At 47.3% G+C, this 18,689-nt stretch overlaps 1 protein-coding gene across 9 annotated transcripts; it reads left to right on the top strand.

Moving 5' to 3' along the window:
* The first annotated feature begins 1,137 nt into the window (after positions 1 to 1,137).
* Positions 1,138 to 17,376, top strand: TPRA1 (transmembrane protein adipocyte associated 1). 9 transcript variants are annotated; one of them, XM_084531528.1, is made up of 12 exons: positions 1,141 to 1,260; positions 4,494 to 4,692; positions 4,843 to 4,975; positions 7,479 to 7,565; positions 9,181 to 9,253; positions 10,258 to 10,337; positions 11,503 to 11,613; positions 12,001 to 12,061; positions 12,674 to 12,776; positions 13,391 to 13,471; positions 14,539 to 14,774; positions 14,900 to 17,376. In XM_084531528.1, the coding sequence occupies exons 2-11, from the start codon at positions 4,502 to 4,504 to the stop codon at positions 14,771 to 14,773; spliced, it is 1,155 nt and encodes a 384-aa protein (XP_084387654.1). In that variant the 5' UTR covers positions 1,141 to 1,260; positions 4,494 to 4,501; the 3' UTR covers position 14,774; positions 14,900 to 17,376. The 9 variants fall into 9 exon arrangements, with proteins under 9 accessions (XP_084387648.1, XP_084387654.1, XP_084387652.1 ...); XM_084531522.1 differs by having other exon boundaries at positions 1,138 to 1,260; positions 4,490 to 4,692; positions 14,539 to 17,376; XM_084531526.1 differs by having other exon boundaries at positions 14,539 to 17,376.
* The last annotated feature ends 1,313 nt before the right edge of the window (positions 17,377 to 18,689 follow it).

Raw genomic sequence — 18,689 nt, 5'->3', positions numbered from 1 at the left:
TATTGACCGTGTACAGCAAAGTTCAACACAGCCAAGGCCTTGCATTCCTGCAGGAGCAATCCCTAGAGCCCCAGGTGAACCACAGATAGAAAAGCCACGTCAGTTTAACCTCCAGCCTTTGGGATGACTCAGGTAACAGGCATCCATCCTCCTTGGAACCGGGATCTCAGTCAGACAGCTCCTACTGCCAAGAGTCACCTGCTGATATTTAGCCAGCTATTTCCTTTAACTTCCTTGTTAAATCTTGCCTCGTTTCTCCCAGCTATGCCCCAGTTTGCCATACTGAACATCTTTTCTCACCAACTGCTGTTTGCACCTCCCAATTCTGCTAATGAATTTTCCTATTCCCCTTTTGCTGCTGTTGTCCGAACTATGCCGACCTAGCTCAGCTTCAAACGTTCCTTAAAAGCCAAACTCTCCAGCTCGTTAATCATTCTCTCCTACAGCGTGTTGATTACAGCATCCGGGGCACGGAAGAAAATTATTAACTCCCCTGCTTTCAACAAACAATTCCTTTACTGAGGCAGCCTAAAATCCTCGCTCTCCCAGTCCTGGGGGCGCACACCGATTCGGGTGCTGGCTCACACGAGCACCCACAGTCACATCCATGCTATCAGGAGCTGGTTTTGATGCTGCCTTGCCCGGGCTGTTGTGGAAAATACGAACCAGTGGGTGCAGCCCAGAGCCTGCTGCGAGCACCAAGGGCACGGCCACCACCCCACGGGCTCAAGACAGCCATTTCCCTGCCCCACCAGGGCAGCGTTGGGGCTGTGGGTGCCACCAGGGCAGCGTGAGGGCCCTGCGGGGAGGGGATGACTGCTGGGGGTGCGGGGCAGGCTGCGGGGCGCTGCTGTCCCCTGGGGTGTTGGTGAGCGCCTGCAGCACGACCCTGGGGAATGGGGTGTATACGGGGGGGGGGGGGGGGGAGGATGCGCTGGGTAGACCTGGCCGCCGGGACTCGGTTCCTTTAAACCGCAGCGAGCCCGCCCCCCAGAGTCCCGCCTCCCCGCGCTTCCCATTGGCTGTCCCCACCACTTCTTTCTGCCACTCCATCCTACCTGCCTCCCTATTGGTCTTTTCCCTCCCCCGCCGAGGGACCATCTCCCAATACCCCTCCCCGAGCCCAGCCGAAGAGGCTCCGGCCTGGTAGCGGTGCCTGGCTCCAGCCTCCCTTCCGCGACGCTCCCCGCCGGGGCCGGGGCCGGGGCCTGCTGGGGCTGGGCCGGGCCGGGCCGGGCCCCGCGGCTGAGGGGAGGCCGGGTAGGAGCCGGGGGGGGGGGTGCGGGTGACGGGAGGGGAGCTCGGGCTGGCAGCGAGGCTTGAAAATCTGGCTTTAAAAAGAACAAAAAAGGGCTTTTTTCGCTTGTTTTTAACCTGTTTTCAAAAAATCTTGGGGGCTGCCGGGGTGGCGGTGGGGTCGGAGCGCCGCCCGCTCGGTGCTGTGGCAGCCGGAATTCAAGCAGGGAGGGGTTCCCTGTGGGGAGTCCGCTCCTCGGGCACAGCCAGCCCTCAGGTAGGTGCGGTGCCGGGCACCTGACCCCAAAGCTTGCCCACACCGTTAGGGGCAGGAGCCGGTTGTTGAGGGGCAGGCAGCAGCCCTACAGCGCCCGGTGCCCTGCCCCAGTGACCCCGCGGGGCACCGCCGTGTTTTCTCTCCAGATATTACACGTGCAGGGCTCAGCCAGGTGGGTTTTGGTTCCTGTCAGGGGGCCGTGGCTGTGGCACTGGGCTCGTTTCATGGGGCTGGGGCTGAATTCAGCCCCTGTGTGCGTGGGCCGGGCTGGATCGCAGCAGGGTGAGGTGAGCGATCCCTGGGCTCTGCTCAGCTGGCTGAGTTTATTTCAAGGGTTTTTAGTCTGCTACAGGGAGTGGAGCTGCTGGGGATCCCTGCCGTCAGCTCCCAGCCCCATTGCTGGGGGTTTTCCCTGGTATTTCCACCATACCGGGGCGGATCTAAGTGTGAGCACGGTGTTGTGCCTCTGTGCGTATCCCGCTGTGGGATGGGAAGAGGAGCAGGATCCCAGCAGCAGGGCACGGCGAGCAGCCTGGCACAGCGCTGAGCTCGGTCCTGCTCTGCCCTTTGAAACTTGTGACTGGAGCTGGCTGCTAGACGTGGCCAACCCCTCTCCTTATCAGCAGCTCGCTGCCCTTGCATGATAGTGGGGATCCTAGGGGAGAGGAATTGGAGCCTGTTTGTTCGTTTGTAGAAGAACGCATTCTTTCCCAGGTAATTCGTCTTCAGCTTTATACTTGAGCTCTTTTCAATGGGACAAGATCAAATCTTTGTCCCAGAAAAGATATGAGAGGGTGTGATGGTTCACAGCTGCTGTTATTCTGCCCACACTCTGTGAGGTTTTTCTCTACCCTTTCCAAGCCTTTTTAAAGATAGGTAGAATTTCTTCTGTGTTGACAAATGTGAATGTATTTGTCCTTGCTGCTACTGAGACGCGGAGGTCAGGGAAGTGTTTCGGAGGAGAATGGAGCAGAATTATTTAGAGAAAATCATTCTCAACGGTGTTGATTCAGAAGAGTGAGGAACTGGAGGGGGGAGAGGGGACACTTCTGGAGAGGTCTGCCCTGTGAAGGTTGTTTGCTGGAACCTCTGCTACAACTAGGGTTTGTTGGCATGCACATTGCCACCTCAGCACAAAGTTGATCTTTCCAGGTCTGTGTGTCTGTGTTTGATGTGACGTCCCTTGTACAGCCCAGCACACGGCAGCCGCGAAAGCAAATCCCATTCCGAAGCCTCTGTCAGCAGGGGATGAATCAAAGGGAGGGTCTGTCAGCTGGGAGTGACTCCTCGGAAGACCTCGGAAGAGCCTCAGCTCTGACGACAGGTTTGTGGCCACAGTCCTGAGCGGTCTGTGGGGAAGGTGCTCCCGAGTTGCCCGACGGATGACGCAGGGCTGTGCTGATTCTTTCCGCCCGGTGAGTCACCCGGCATCTGCCAGGGAAGCTACCTGCTGGCTCCTGTCATTCAGGCTGCTGGGTCTGCTGTGCCAGCCAGGGCTAAATTCAAACAGGGAGAATTTTTCTGCGGTGAATCCTGGATTAACTATAGCACACAGACTGCTAGAGTGCTATCTCTGGCACCACGCATCTCTAAGGGCAGTTGGTCGAGGTTTTTTGGATCTGTCAGCGGTGACCACATCTCTGGGGAGTGCCAGGAGAGGTGGCAGGACCCTGTGCTTGAATTCAGCTCCTCGGCAGGGTGGTAACAGTGAGGGTTGCTGTTTCGGGGTATGAAGAAGAGAGGATCTGTGGAAGGTGGCACTGAATTAGGAACAGGCTTACTAACATAAATCAGGTCAAAACTCTAATCCTGCTCTACAGTACTGTGTGCCAGCATCCGCTAAAGCTTCCAAGATGATTGTGGAACCAAGAGAGTGATGAACTGCTATCGCTTCTGCTGCAATGACACTTAGCAAAGCCACTGGCACGGGCATGAAGCACGTGGGATTTAATGGACAGTGGAGCAGAACAATGCAGCAGTGTAGGGCCTGGTGGGCGGACAGATGGAAGAAAACACGTGAGTGTTCTCTCAGGAAAGGCAACTCAAAAAGTTTCAGCAGGAGGTGGGAAGCTCTCTTACCATTTCTCCAGGTGGCTGGAGAAGTATAAGGTAGAGCAGGCAAAAGAACCAAGCTGCACAACTCCTGTGGTTCTGACTGTGTAGCTCTCTGCTGCCAGAGAGTTTGGCTGTAGGAAATTCACCAGGTAGGACTGCACCCGGTCCTGGGCTGCCAGTTTGCACAGATGCTGCTCTGTTTGAGAGATTCACTGTGATCATGACTGATGGTAAGGAAGCTGGAGAGCCTTATGCTGGTCAGGTCATTGAGAGGCACTGTCTCTTCACATCCTTGCTGTTGTGCTTTAAATCAAAATAGTTCCGGTGTCTTGTGGAGTGTTAGGAGAAAAAGTTCTGAATTTTGGCTTTTGCTGGTGTTTTCTGCAGATAGTGCAGTGCCTTTTGGTAAAAGTATGTGAGGCTCTCCCAGCTCTGCCTGTAGGGTTGGTAACAGCAACAAGTTTTAGGTGCAGGCCTTCATGTTTTCTTTGCTGTAGCTGAAATTCATTCATTGACTTCTTGGTCTTGGGAACTGGAATAATCAGTGGTACAGCAGAGTTCGCCTCTCTCTGAGGATGCCATGCGTTGCTGCTGAGTCTTGATTTCTTCTATGAATCTGCCAAAGCTCAAATCACAAAATTACTCCAGCTTAGCATGCCACTGTGTTGAAGGTACGTGTTGCTCTTGATACAAGATCCTGGTTTTCCACTGAGTACCCAAATGGCTGTGTGCAGGGCAGGTGGCATTTGTTCTGTTGTGTAACACTGTCCTTCTGATGATGATAATTTGCTGTAACAAGCAGGAAGCAGTTGTCCAGAGGCCTAATGGAAGGGATGTGCTTTTTGAGCTCTGACTCACAACTGATTTAATGTTCCTTTTTCTCTGCTGTTGTTGTCCTGTGCTGTGTTTGACCTGGACCAGCAAGAAGGCAGGATGCTCCAGTCCATGATGTCTGTGATGAGATTCTCCGTGTCTGACAACATCACACACTCTACTGCCCTGGTGACAGCCCTAGATAATGTGACAACTTTGTCCCCAAAAACAATGCAGGTGATCAATGACACCAACATCACTGTGCCACACAAGTGCCTGCTGTTGCTCTATGAGGACATTGGGAAATCCAGGTGAGAAGGAGAAAATGGGATCACAGTCTGACCCTGGGCCAGGGGAAAAAGCTTTCTTTCTCGGAGTTTGGGAGAGAAGGGCCTGGGGCTGGTACCTTCTAGATGCTGAAGAACAGGAGAAAAAAAAACTGTTTTATTTACTTTTTGCAGAGTCCGCTACTGGGATCTGTTGCTCCTGGTTCCCAATGTGCTTTTCTTTATGTTCCTTCTCTGGAAGCTGCCCTCTGCCAGGGCCAAAATCCGGGTTACTTCCAGCCCAATCTTCACCACATTCTACATACTAGTGAGTACCACTGTGTGCTTTTGAACTGACTGAAGGAGTGTTTTTTATTACCACTCATGAACAGTATCACCAAAACAGTGGGGAGAGAGAGAGCTAGCCTAGACCAAGGTCTATTTATTCCCACACCCAGGAATAAAATTTATTTTTAGTTGGAGGGTATATTACCAGAAGTAGACACTTTCACTATTGAACTCTATTTTTCAGATTCTGGGAGTGTCCATATCTGGATATGTGTGGTCTTTGTTCTATGATGACTTACTTTCCTTCACGTGTTGCCTTGTTGTCTTGGGGTCTAGCATCTTATGTTTTCCTTCCTCCTTACAGTAAGTCATGTGACATGAAACTTGCTTCTCACTGAGGTAGTGAAAGTGAAACACTAGAGAACGATTTTTGTTTCCCTTGTTGGAAAGCTTGGTCATCTAGTGTAGCAAACAGTGATGTGACAGGGTTCTGGTTAATTTGGGAATGCACTAATCTTACGCAGTTAGTTTTTCCCATCGTATCAAAGTGGCTGCTAGATGATGTTCCTGTTATTACTTAAGATGGAAACATAACATAGGCAATACAGTCCCAGTTCTCAAACAGGCAAGATCTCTTCTGTTCCCTTCTCCCTGATTCAGAAAAGCTCAGGCAACTTCTGATCACGTTCAGATAGTCTCTGTAGTGATCTCTGAACATCAGTCCTACTAACTGATTCTGCTCCCAGGGCATTGTAAATGGAGCTAGGAACCTGCTCGGATTTGTGTAAAGCGTTATTCAGAAGCTTGATCCTAGGTGTACTTTGAGATCCTAGCTTGCCTCCAAGCAGCATGATTTGCCTGCTCTGGCTCAGGGAGATTAGTACAGGCTCTGTAAGTCAATGTGTGTTTGGACTGGGTTAGAATGGAGGCATCTTTCAGGCAGCATACGGGTACTGGTACAGCAAAACCCATAGCACATCACAACAGAATGTAAGCTGGTGGCCTCAGCTGAGTCTTTGGTGAGAAGTCTTAGAGCTCTTACAGGTGTGAGGTGTGGGCACTGAGCTCGTGCAAAGTTTTGGGTAATCAGGGTCATACACGAATGCTCCAACTTTAAAAAATATTACTAGCTATTTGCAGCCTGCATTGAAGTCTTCTGTTCCGTTTCCAGTAACGCAGAGGGGTCAGCAAGAAGTTCATTCCAAAGGCTTTGAAAAGTAAAACTGAGAAACCAAAGGAAAGAAAAAAGTGAACTGACGGTATGCTGTCAGCTTCTTCAGAACAGAGCGAGAAGTAGAATGTGATGAACCAGCCTTAGAGAAAAGTGCTTTTCACTCAGTTTGATCTTCTGGATTGAGTTTTTGGGAGAGGAGGATGTTAAGTGTGTCCTGTGAGGATTTCCTTTCAAATGGCTGTTTGACACATTTTGAAGGAATGCTTTCTTGTGGAGTCAGTGATTAAAGCTAAGTTAATAGCTTTAGAAGAGTCTCTACCTTCTTAGAGGAAGCAAAAGGGGTGTGTTTTCCTCTCTGAGCTGTTGCTGCTCCAGAACACGTTATATTCAGGGACCCTTCTTTTTCTGTAAGTGTTTTTTCCTCTTTAATCCCAGAAGGGAATGTGACATTATTCTGTTGGGCTGTTGCATCCCCTCTTCCTCTAAGGAGGAAGCACTCTGCAGTAGGTGACGTACTGGTTGTTTGCATTCTCCATCCGTCTTGGAATCAGCTTGGACTTCCATTTTGTGGTAGATGTCGCTGCCTCATACCTTCATCATTAGTTTAAATTAGCCTTTAACTTGGAGAATTTTATCTGGAAAAATCTGCCTTCTCAGAGGGTAAGTCTGCACAGCAGAGGGTAGATATATCCAAATGAGGTCTTAATTGCAGAGTATGGTTGTGACAGCACCGGGGTTGGCAAATTAGCCTTGCTGCGCTCTGTGCTGCCATGCTTAAATGGTGCATGAGCTGATGTGGGTATCTTGATGCTGCTCTGTGTGCTGGGGTGAGATGCTTTAAAGCTGCTGGCTGTGTTGACTTACCTTCTGCATTCCTGAGCGTCCTCAGTGTTGAGGGAAAGAACTGTGGATTTCAGCTTTATCACAGATCTCAAGTGAGGTAGTTGGTATGAAGCGGCTTCTGTTATCTGATGCCATTGGTTTATTCAGTCATACCAAGCACTTGAGCTTTTAACTTGGAGGGCTGTATTTTGTCTGACTTTTCTCTTGCCCTGCCCCAGCAGACTGAAAGGTGGGAAGACTTATATTATAAAAGTACAGTTGTAAAAGAGTGGATGAGAATTTTTCAGAACTGTTGAATCTGACAGTTGAGGAAACGTGCACCTTCATAAATTCTAAGCCAGTACTCACACCTGACAAGCCTGAGGAATTTTCTTCAGGAAATTAAACTGAATCTGTTATGTGAGGTTCTCAGTACACGTTATCAGGCTTCGAAGCTTACCTGGAAAAAGTATTCCAAAAGGGTGTCTGGTCACTACTGCGTGTGTGCCTTTTGACATGAGCTTATTTTTGATACCTTTTCATGTAGGTGTTTGTGGTGGCTTTGGTTGGTATCGCCCGTGCTGTTGTCTCCATGACTGTGAGTGCCTCTGATGCTGCCACAGTTGCTGATAAGGTAGGTACAGGTCACATTCTAGAGGCTCTGCTTCATGCGGTTCTGGCCACACAGCATTCTGCTACTGCTTCCCTTTTATTTGCATGCAAGAAGAATGTGTTTTTGTTTGCACTACTCACAGCTTATGTGGGCTACGGAATCCTATTCTGATAGCTGTATCTAATTGATCACAACATCCAGGGCTGTAAAACAATGGACTTCCTAAATTAGACACAAACAGTGGCAGTTAAACTTTCCTGCAGATGGGAAGCTGTGCTTTGCAAGAGCTAAACAAACAAACAGGTACCTTTAGTGGATAGGCAATACCTGGCCTCTGTTGCTCTTGCTATATTTGAGGGACTCTTGGAAAAATAGTGAAGTCTTTTGTGTTGAAAACAAATAAAACAGAATTCCCTTTTTGTCCTGATAGCTGAATGTCCTTGCAGTTTCTCTGAGCAGAGGGTGAACCCTTAGCAAACAGGAAATAGCTTTGTACATGCTGTTCCTTTGTAATTGTTTGACTTGCAACAGAATATTACCTAAAACAAAAAAAAAACCTGCTGCTTGAGCTGTTGGAGGAAGAAGGGCTGCCCAGAGTACAGGTCTTCTACCTTTATTCTCTGGGATGAGTGTGATTCTCTTGCTTTCCCTGTAAAAGCATTTTAAAGCATTGCTTGCTGTGAGTAGCTGGAACTTTGTAGCACTTCCATCCACCTCTGTTGAACAGATGTATGTCCAGGACTTGAAAAATGAAGAAGAGGAGAGAAGGTGCTTTCACCTTGCCGAGAAGTCATGCAGGAGGACAGACATTCAGTCAGTCTTTCCTGTGGGCTCATGTTCTAATATGCCTTATGTTTATTTGCATGTATGTACATACATTTTTCTCGTGTATATATGCATATACACAAGAGAACATCCCAGAAACTATAAATATATTTTCTGAGTTGTCTTATTGTGTGCCTCTTAAAATACTGTGTATATTCAAGAGAGCACCAGTGCTCAGAGAAAAGGGATGCATAAGGCAGAATCAGGGTTCTTGTCCTAAGTGTGGCCCTGGTTTATTGTATGACTTCCCAGAAAGTAACTTCACCTGCTTTTTGCCTGATCTTGTTTCACCAAATGAAGCCTGGGAATTAAAAATGACAAGCTGGAAGCTAGTCAGTTTTAGAGTTGAATATACTCTGGCTTTGGGGACCAAAATCCAGACCTTCTCCTTGGAGGTGGGCATAATACTGAATTTATTCAGTCATTACTGCAGAATTTTCTGCTTTAAAAACTGGCCCTGTTTGATGCTACACTTTTAAGATTATCATGGATTGTTGTTTCTTGAGAGTACAGCAGAAGGTGCATTTTTATGACAAGTGACAGATCCACGAGCATGGCAAACCGTGGCCACTCTCTCTCTGCAGGCAAGCTGTTTGCTTTGTTACACAATTCTTCTGTTCAGACAAGATCAGGCCCTGGGACAAGCATGAAGTTAGCATCCCCACAACACACAAGGAAGGTTTATAGAAATGACCCGTTCCATTCAGAGGCAGCTATCCCCTGGAGCAGAGAATGGAGTTTTGCTGTATTAACTTCTAACTGGTTCCTGGCTCCTTCTAATCATGTTTGTCTGGTTTCTGTTGTCCCTCAGATCCTGTGGGAGATCACGAGGTTCTTCCTTCTGGCAATTGAGCTGAGTGTGGTGATTCTAGGCCTTGCCTTTGGTATGTGCCAGGAGTTTGAGTGCTTTGAATGTTTCCTATTCCCTTTCTTTCCACAGATGCTGTATCTGTAAGCTTGTAGAAATGCTAATCCTACAAAATTAAGGAGTTCCAGAATAAAGACAAAGGAAAAATTAGTTTGTTAGAAATGGCTGAAAGCCTGATTACATTCACAATTCTATGGCTTGTACCATTTCAAAGTTTATTTGTGCTTTATTTGTCCTGCATGCATGTGGTGAAGGAGTCTTCAGCTTAGGTGAAGACCTTTATGCAGAGATTAACTGTCTGATCTGTGCTTAAAGTGCTCTTCATTTAAGAAGATGGTTACTTCTGGGGGTCCTTCTGTGTGCTTCCCACCTTGGTTAGTTTGAGTCCATCCTGGCTTCATTCAGTCCATTTAGCTGTACTTGTAATCTGTCACTCCACTTGCAGTTGTACAAGTAAAAATACTGTTTGGAGCACCTCTTGCTGTGGGTGAAAGGGGGGGGAGAGGGTACCCATCTCCATTGCATCTGCCATTAAGACATCTGAGCGCTGCCTCGTTCCTCTTTGGGGTTAAAGAGTAATTTAGGTTAGAAGGAGCTTATGGACTGCTCCAAAGTATTTCAGTGCAAATTTTTCTAAATTATGCAAGACCTTCTCCCCTCCTCTAATCCAGTCACCCATCAACACTTTTCCTGGAAAGAAAATAAAACCTGTCCATGTAGACGATGATAGAATCATTCCTGACTTTTGTTTGTAATCCAAGCGACAGGACTTGATTCCTCACTGTATATTAGTGAGGGCAGAAGGAAGCAATTAAAAACTTGTTATTTTACAAGTGTTACTTTGCCTTTGAAAGGCTCAGCTCTCCAAATGGGAGCAGTTGACAGGGGTTAAGTAAGCTTTAAACTTCCCCCGAAGGACTGTGGAAATACAAATGTTTTCTTTAATTGGTTTTGGAGAAGACTGATTTTTAGCAGGGATGGGATTGCAACCTGAGTCACTTCTTTATTCCTTAATTCCAGGTCACCTGGAGAGCAAGTCGAGTGTGAAACGTGTTCTGGCAATCACCACAGTGCTGTCTCTGGCATATTCTGTCACCCAGGTGAGTACGTTGGAGCAGAAGAGTTAGCCTTTGCAAAAGGGGTGGCTTGCCACGGAGTTTGTTAGGTGTGGGATTCCTGGAATGTGCAGCAAGTGGCAGCTTTGCTCTCTGGACAAAGTTATGGGGGAAGACTGGATGCTTGCAGTGGAGTATGAAGTTCCTCAGGGCACGTGCTAGACCCTATCACCCTTTCATCTCCATGGCGGGAATACCTCAATCAAGCTCAAGAAATTAGATGGAAATTTAGATAGATTGCCTTGTTCATTGAATCTTGGAACAGGAATGAGTGTTTTTCACATCTGAGCCACAGATCTTGGGTCTAGCCTCAAGTACAATCAAAACTAGATGGAGACACCCAAAGTGCCCTTGTCAGTACGGGCTGTGCACTGTGCCTCTTGTCTCCTGTCTCTTTGAGAGATGAGAGCTCTTGCATCCCTTCAAACGAGCAGCTGGCTTGCTAGCTCAGTTATTAGCTGGGTCTCCCTCTCTCTGGACAATGCAGTGTGTGTCTGGGTTTATTTTTCTCATTGGTATGTAAGTGCTCAGCTCTGTGCCTCTATCTGGGGCGGCACCAGAACAACACACAGATTATTGTTCAGTGATCAGGCCCTGGTGTGTGGAGGCAGTGAGCTGATCATTACCACATGATATCCTGGAGGAGCCTGATTAAGTATCAAGTGTTTGAGAACCGTATCAGGCTGATAATACTTACAAATTCTTTTCTCTCTGCTGTCTGTATGGCAGCTTCTGTTCATATTTCTCAGGGATTCAAGTGAAGAAGACAGTCTCCTTTTCTAACTCCTGCACAAGTGCAGGCATTTATATTCTGGATGTTGCAGCAGGAAAGGTGTACTTTAGCGATGGAAATAGGAGTGGAACTGTTTCAAATAGCTACTCTTGTCCCTTCCTTCAGTCTCTTCTCTGGAATGTCAGTGATGCTGTTTCTCTTTGGATGCTGATTCTTGCCACTTTTTTTTTTTTTCTATCACTTCTTGTTTTCTATTTTTTCCCATTCTGGATGAACATAACTTGGCCTAAGCAAGGTAGCAATGAGGTGTGGCAGAGACAACTTAACTGAGCTTTCAACAGTCTCATTTATATACACACCTACTGTAGTGAGGGTGCTGACTGTCCTAGTGTAGTAACGGTGTCACTTCTCTCCTAGGGGACCTTGGAAATCCTGTACCCTGATGCCCATCTCTCAGCAGAAGACTTCAACATCTATGGTCATGGAGGGAGACACTTCTGGCTTGCCAGCTCCTGTTTCTTCTTTCTGGTAAGTATGAGGCACGTGTTATGCACTCTGACAGCCTCTTTATAATTCCTGAATGGAGTAGGGAGAATGATTTGAGCATATTAAGGCCCTAGGCCACCTCCTCCCTGATACGGTGCAGCATGATGCTTTTCGTGAGACAAGGAAGCTGAAGCAAAAAGGTTTGTGTAAGCTGTGACAGCTGAATCTGAACTGAGCTCAGATGTTATTTGCTCCCTGGTTTCTCAGTGACCAGACTTTGTGTGCTGATGTGGTAAGGTGTGGAGCCCTCACATGTGCGCTGGATTTAGTGTCAGGGAGCCTGTGCCCCTGCCCTGAGACATCTAGGAAGCGTGTGACACCACTCACTGCCTCTGCAGCTGTGGGACAGTTCTTTCTTTGTCTCAACAGGTCTACTCCTTTGTGGTGATTCTTCCAAAAACTCCTCTGAAGGACCGGATTTCTCTGCCTTGTAAGTGAATGTAGTGGGTTCCATCCTACAGGTGGGGACAGCACCAGGATAAAAACATAGGTGGGAATAAGAGGTTCCTGTATGTAATTGTGCTGCAGATTCATCCCCCTATTTAAGGGTACAGAAACATGGCAAAGGACACAAGCTATCACTGGAAAGTAGGATGTGCATTTTGGAGGGCAGGGTGAGAGGAATTACATTGCAACTGCAACAGCAAATCAGTTACATTAAGGAAACAAGATGCAGTAGCTCGATTCTTGATACAGATGTAAATATGTAATCTCCCAAGAGCAATAAGAATCCTTGCTTTAATAATGATTTCCTTTTGAAATGCACATATGATGTTGAAGTGTCCATGCTAGTCAGCCTGTGAGAAAGAGGCTGATTGAAGCTGCTTAATAAGTTTTATCTGGTCGTTTACTTTAAGATGCTTTTCTGTTGTTGGTGTGTGCTGTTTTATTTGGTTGTGGAGTATCTGCAGTTCTTGAACAGGGAGAGAGGCTGCTACTGAGGTACTTACATTGCACTGTACTTTCTCTGTGTAGTGTGGGTACCCTCGTGCTGGTGCTTGTGGGGTTGAGCTTCATCCTTGTGTTCATGTCTTTCCTGCAGCCAGGAAGAGTTTTTATGTTTATGCTGGAATCCTGGCACTGCTGAACCTGGTGCAGGGCCTGGGCAGTGCCCTTCTCTGTGTAGATATCATCGAAGGACTGTGGTATGTATGCTGGGAAGGAGGGCTGCAGCCCAGTCTCTCACATTATGTTTGTGTCCGTTAACACTGCCTGTCTCAAGAAAACAAACTTTCATGGTGTTCCTAAGGGGGAATAAAGTTGTTGGTTCTGTTTCACGCCAAAAGAATTCTAAATCATCAGGAAGCTTGAAGCAGGGAGGTCTCTGGAGTGCACGCAGTGGTCTTGAGGTGGTGAGAGAGACCAGTCATTTGACTCCACTGATGTCTGGCCACTGGCTTGTTTCATAGATAACAAGGGAGTAAATAGCTTGTTTGCTGGGAATAGCATGGGAGTGCTCTTGGTCATGTCTGGAGTCTCATTCTGCAGAGATCAGTCACTTTCCATGAGTCAAAATTAGCAGCACTGAGGCTTGGAACCGGGAACATGGCATGATTTCCTCTTGAGCCTCTAGGAGAGGTGACATGTTGGTGGCAGAGTCTGTTATTTTGCATCAGTCTGAAATTGGTTAGCAGAAGACTTCTTGTGCTCTGTTTGGATGCTGGAGGGAAGTGGGATCGTATCCTCTGGGTGGATGTGGCTGGGGTTATCCAGTTGTATTGTGTTTGAATACTAAATATTTTCACGTTCCCTTCTGCAGCTGTGTTGATGCTACCACGTTCCTTTACTTCAGCTTCTTTGCACCTCTCATCTACGTGGCATTCCTGAAAGGCTTCTTTGGGTGAGTAGCCAGGAACAGGGATTTAGGGAACATATATTGTTAATTGTTTGGCACCTGAGTTTTTTCAGTCTGCAGAGAAAGGCAGTGACTACAATGCCAGTTAAGGAACCAATTTTTTATTTCTGGCCTTGCTGTTTTTCTTGTGTGACCCAGGGCTGGTCACTTCTTTTGTATGCAAAGTTGAGCCAATATTTGTTTTCCTCTCGAACATTTGAGGAGGGTCACTTCAGTGTCTGCATCCTGTTAGTGCAGAGTTCTGTGGCTGAAGTTGGTAACTAAGTGGTGAGTGAGAGATCGAATGAAAGATTAATCGGGCTCCTGAGTGGATTTTTAATAGATTTTTGGTAAGGATCTGAGGGGTTAAGTAACCCCTTGACTGGGGATTCCTATACAACGGGCAGTCATTAGGTGAAAGCACTCGGGAGTGTTTATTACCGGGTTGAGGGTGCCGCCGTGTGGCCACTCAGGAGATTTATCTTGGTTAGAAAAGTGTGTGAGCATAGGCTGTGTCTTTTATTGTCCACGCAAGAAACATCAGGCTTTTGAACCACCAAGAACAAAAAGTACTCCTAAAATATCAAAGTGTTTCTTCTGCCTTCTGAAATCAGAAGGGAACCGTTTCTGGAGTTAAACCTGTAACAGAGGCATGTAATCTCCGTGAGGTGGAGACACATGTGAAGTACTTGTATTTTGATTTTCTGGATGCACACGAATGGAATATGAGGTGGAATCCTGTTTTTACCAGTAGGCAGGCCTGCTGTGGAGCCCAGTGATGTTTGGATGCTAAGGATTGCCCTCAGTGCTTCAGAACTCAGAGTTGCTTCCCACACTGAAGTCAGGACTCTGCAGTTTTTATTTCTCCCAAGTAGCCTGGTCCTAAGCTACATTTAGCATAAATTCATGGCAGTCACTCCGCTAGGTGTATTTCAGGGCTCAATGCTCACCTGAAAGATTCTTTAGGACCCGACTACATGGGTTTTGGTGCTGCTAAGTTTCAGGTAGAGATAGGTGGCTGTATTGCCACCTGCATTGCTTTAACTTGTGTTTTAAATCTTTAATAACTCCAGGTCTGAGCCGAAGATCCTTTTCTCCTACAAATGTCAGGTGGATGAGCCTGAAGATGTGGATGTGCACCTACCCCACCCGTATGCAGTTGCCAAGAAGGAGGGGATGGACTCTGGGTTCTACTCCAGCACTCAGATCGACACCACAGCGTACCTGGATGATGTAGCCTCCATGCCATATCACGTGGGCAGCATCAACAGCGTAGACAGTGACCGCTGGAAAGCCATCAACGCCTAAGGCAGGGCTGCCCCCTTCACATGATGCCTCGTTCCTTCCCTTCTAAACACCCTGATACACAGCTGTTAGGATGTCCATTGGAAGTCTGTCCTTGGCTATCTGCCGTGGCTTTCCTCTGTTCCTTAGGATTTCGGAAACCTGTCGTGGAACTAAGTTGGCAGCCCAAGTCCCGTTGGAAAGAACACCGTAACTACCTGAAAACAATCTAGAACAGCTCTGTTCGTAAAGCTATGAACACCAGATCTTTGTGATCCTCCATGTTCCAGATGCCAACCTGATCCAGAAGACAGCCCCGAGTGGCACCTCCTGCCTCTCAGTGACTGACAGCACTTGTCTGCCAATTAAGGGAATGGCACTTAGGGACGATGCTATTGATCTGACTGCTGTATTCTACACATATTGAAAGAGTTTAGTGAACCAAAGATGGTCTTCCTGGGATTTCTCAAGCAGCACAATTGTCTGGGCCTTGTCATAATGTAACAGCACGGGCAGCAACAGCAGCCTCTAAAGAGGGAAGCCAGTCAGCAGGGTTCGTCTCTAATTTCAGCTAACGCTAATGAAAGCTATAAATTGCTAGGGTTTAAAAGGACTTTGTGAGCGTGTGGGGAGGAGAAGAGAGGTATGAAGAGAAATGAACTGTCCAGCGTGCCCTGGGACGATTTTGGGGGGCACAGGCTAGTAGCTTAGCAGCATGGATGTGAGCTGACAGAGCAATGGGGAGACAGGACAGACAGCATGGCTGGGCTGAGGTGGCTGTGAAACAGCATGGAGACTGCACTGCTGTGTGCCTGAGTTCACAGGGACAGCTAGGTAACAACACTGAGCCAGGGCGAAGTTTCAAGAATAAAACCTGTGAGGTAGGGGTGTTTTACATCTGCAGCCTGCTTTATGGCTCTGGCAGGGTCATGGAGAGGGCTGTGAGGGAAGCTGACTCTGCAGATGAAGGCTTCAGAGACATTCAGATGCCGGAGGCAGAGCAGAAGTCCATGATGAATCTGAGCTGTCAGTACGTAGTGACTGGGGGCTCTCAGACACCACAGGCATTCTGGAATTAAGCTGGCTGGTGTTCTGGGCTGGGAGGTGGGTGCTCTGCTACAGCTTCTGTTATGTTACAGTTCAGATCCCCAGATTTCTTCTGGTCTGAATAGGTTTTACGGCTTGTTATATTGGAAATAGTTACGTGCACATGGAGTGTGGTTCATTTAAAGACTGTCTGGGACTTATTAATCCCTTCCACACTGGAATGGGGACTGTTGTCGGAGCTGTCAGGCATGCAGTTCCAAAACATTGTGTTCTAATCCAGGGACTGTTAGCTGAAAGCTGCAGTAGGCTGGTTTCTGAGGTAGATTGTGCTCTCCAGGGATGAAGAGGTTTATTCTTCTAGCTTTGGGGGTGCTTTCCTACCTGAGTCCTACAGGTAGGCAGAGATCTGCTCTAGTAACTTCCCACTAAAAATGGTAGAAAGAGGAAATTGGAAACACTTGAGTACTGTGTACATCTCTTGCCACAACTCACTGCTATTTCTGAAAAAGGATATTTATGTAAGAGTTTCTGTGAAATCATCATGCAGGGTGCAGCGTGGAGGTATTGGTTTGGGTAATGAGTAGGCAGGGGGAAGCACTGGCTACTCGGTGTTCCCACCATAGGGGAAGAAACAGTTTGGATAAGAACACAAAGTTCATATCAGTTGCCGAAACTATGCAGGCCCTCTGCTTATCTTTTTTTTTTTTTTTTTTTTTTTTGTTAATGAGCAATGCAGCCTCTCTGTTCTGCTGCCTGTGGACCTTGCCCTGCAGGCCTTTAAGTAGCATTGACAACTTTCTTTAAAAAAAACAAAAAGGCTTCCATGTGTGAGAACTAAATTTTCCCATGTGGATCAATAGCCTTTCACATTTCCTTTCCTCATAATGACTGTGAAAGGGGTGGACAAGCAACTGGCCAAGTCAGTCCTTGCCACATGAGAGAAGTGTTTTGTGCTCCTCCCATTGCTTGCTGTGAGTCAGCCTGAGAGGCACTTGCTTGCCTATTCTAAAAGGGATGGATGATGTGGTGCCTGAATTGCCCTCCTGCTCCTAATGCTGCTTACAACACCGATCCTATGCTGCTGTCTGGAAGTGTGGGGAAACCTGCAGAGCTTCCCTGCAGCTGGTGGGCCTTGGACAGGTCTGAAAGATCTGAAAGTCTAAACAGTTGAGAAATAGAGGAGCAAACGCTTTTCCATCCCAAGGAGTATTCGCTGACTAACACCCTGAGTGCGAGGACTTATCTGCCCCCCTTGGTGCTGTGAAGAGCAGGTCCTGAATTTGCCTCCTCATCAGCTGAATTCAGTGCTGAGGGATCACCGGTGCAGGTGGTCAGCACGTCCATCCTGTCCTTTGCTGGCAGGGCTCCAGGATTTCTGGAGTGTCCCGTGTTCTGCTGCTGAGGAGCTCCTGCGCTGGGTCACGGACTGACCTTGCTGTTGTATATGTATATAGCGCTTCAGGCCATGCCCACAATGGTCCTCGAGCAGAAGTGTTGTGTGGGGGGTGCAAAGAGACTAAATATAGAATAAATGTATATATATTTTTTGTAAAATAAAGAAATAATATTGTTTGGCATAAGTGGTCCAATGTTCTTTTTCAAGTGATCCCTGTTATGGAGAAAAAATATTTCAGATTAAATAAAAATAAACCCTGAACAAGTTTGGCAGATAATAATGGAGTTACATGATGTCTTTTTGTCAGAGACAGACTTTTCCTTTTTGGAAGCCTATTCCTAGGGCAGCGCAGAGAGTGGTTTCCAGGTCTGCCATAGAGTGAATTTCTCAATAACTGGGTCTTGTTCCCAGCTGTGCCTAGCATCAGGGGTCTCTGCTGTAGGACAGTCTTCCCCTGTTGCTTGGGAAAAGGCTCATGTGGGAGTAGGCACTGACTGGTGCCCAGTTCCTATTCTGGGCTTTGGGATGACTGTTCGTGGGCTTTTCAGTACAAGAAGCGGGTGCCATCAAATGAAATGAGCAGGTGGCAGGTTAGAAATAGAGGCTTGTGAGGAGGGTTTTGGGAGGAATCATTATGCACTTGCCTCACTTTTACTTCTTCCTTGGTGCTAGCTGTTGGCCTTTTCCAGACGTGGTTTGGCTTTACCCAGAGTTTTGCTCTTTAGCTGGGTGTGTGCAGTGTTTCTGTACTGCTGTGCAAATAGCTACTGCTGCTTTGCTATTCTGTAGTCTTAAGACCTCAAGCAATAGGAAAGGCTTCCAAAGCACAAGGCATTACACAAATAACAGAATATTCCCCACTCCTGGGAGCATGCTACAGAACACAGATAGTGGTATCTTGCAGAGCAGCATCCTAGATAGTCCCTTAGGGCTGGCCAGGGTCCTGTTGATGAGACAGCTGCGGCTCTACAGCAAAGGGCAAGTATTAAACAGTTAAAAATGTTCTGATGCAGAACTAAGACTTTATTAACTATTATCTATGTAGTCACATATGCACAAAATTGAATAGGTCATCATGTAGCCTGTATTTCTAGGAATCCAGAAAGTTTATTTGGAAAAGATCCTCCAAAGCTGCTGTCTCTAGGTCCAGCTACTTCTGTTATATCTTTTTTTTTTTTTTTTTTTTTTTTGCTTTAGCTTTCTCCCTTGGAGCCAGGGCCCATGTCTGTGTGATCTGGAGCAGTGCATGAGGCCGGGCAAGGTGTTCCTGGGGTGGCAGAGGGGAACGTCCCCTGTGTTTGGGCTGCTCTGCCTCAGGAAGATGTGTGGTGGAGGGGCAGGGGAGGGATGTGGGGCCACTCTTCTGCTTCATCCAATTTCCTGCAACTTGGAGGAGGGCCTTGGGGCTCAGAGATGCGCATCATGCCTTCATACTTCATTTTCTGTGTGGTACGGTGTGTTGGATTTTTTTCTTTCTGTAACTTTGACCCAGTAAAG

This window comes from Aythya ferina (assembly GCF_964211825.1).
Source record: "Aythya ferina genome assembly, chromosome: 10".
Taxonomy (NCBI): Eukaryota; Metazoa; Chordata; class Aves; order Anseriformes; family Anatidae; genus Aythya; species Aythya ferina.
The sequence above is the reverse complement of the archived record's forward strand: the minus strand, read 5'-3'. Positions and strand labels throughout refer to the sequence as shown.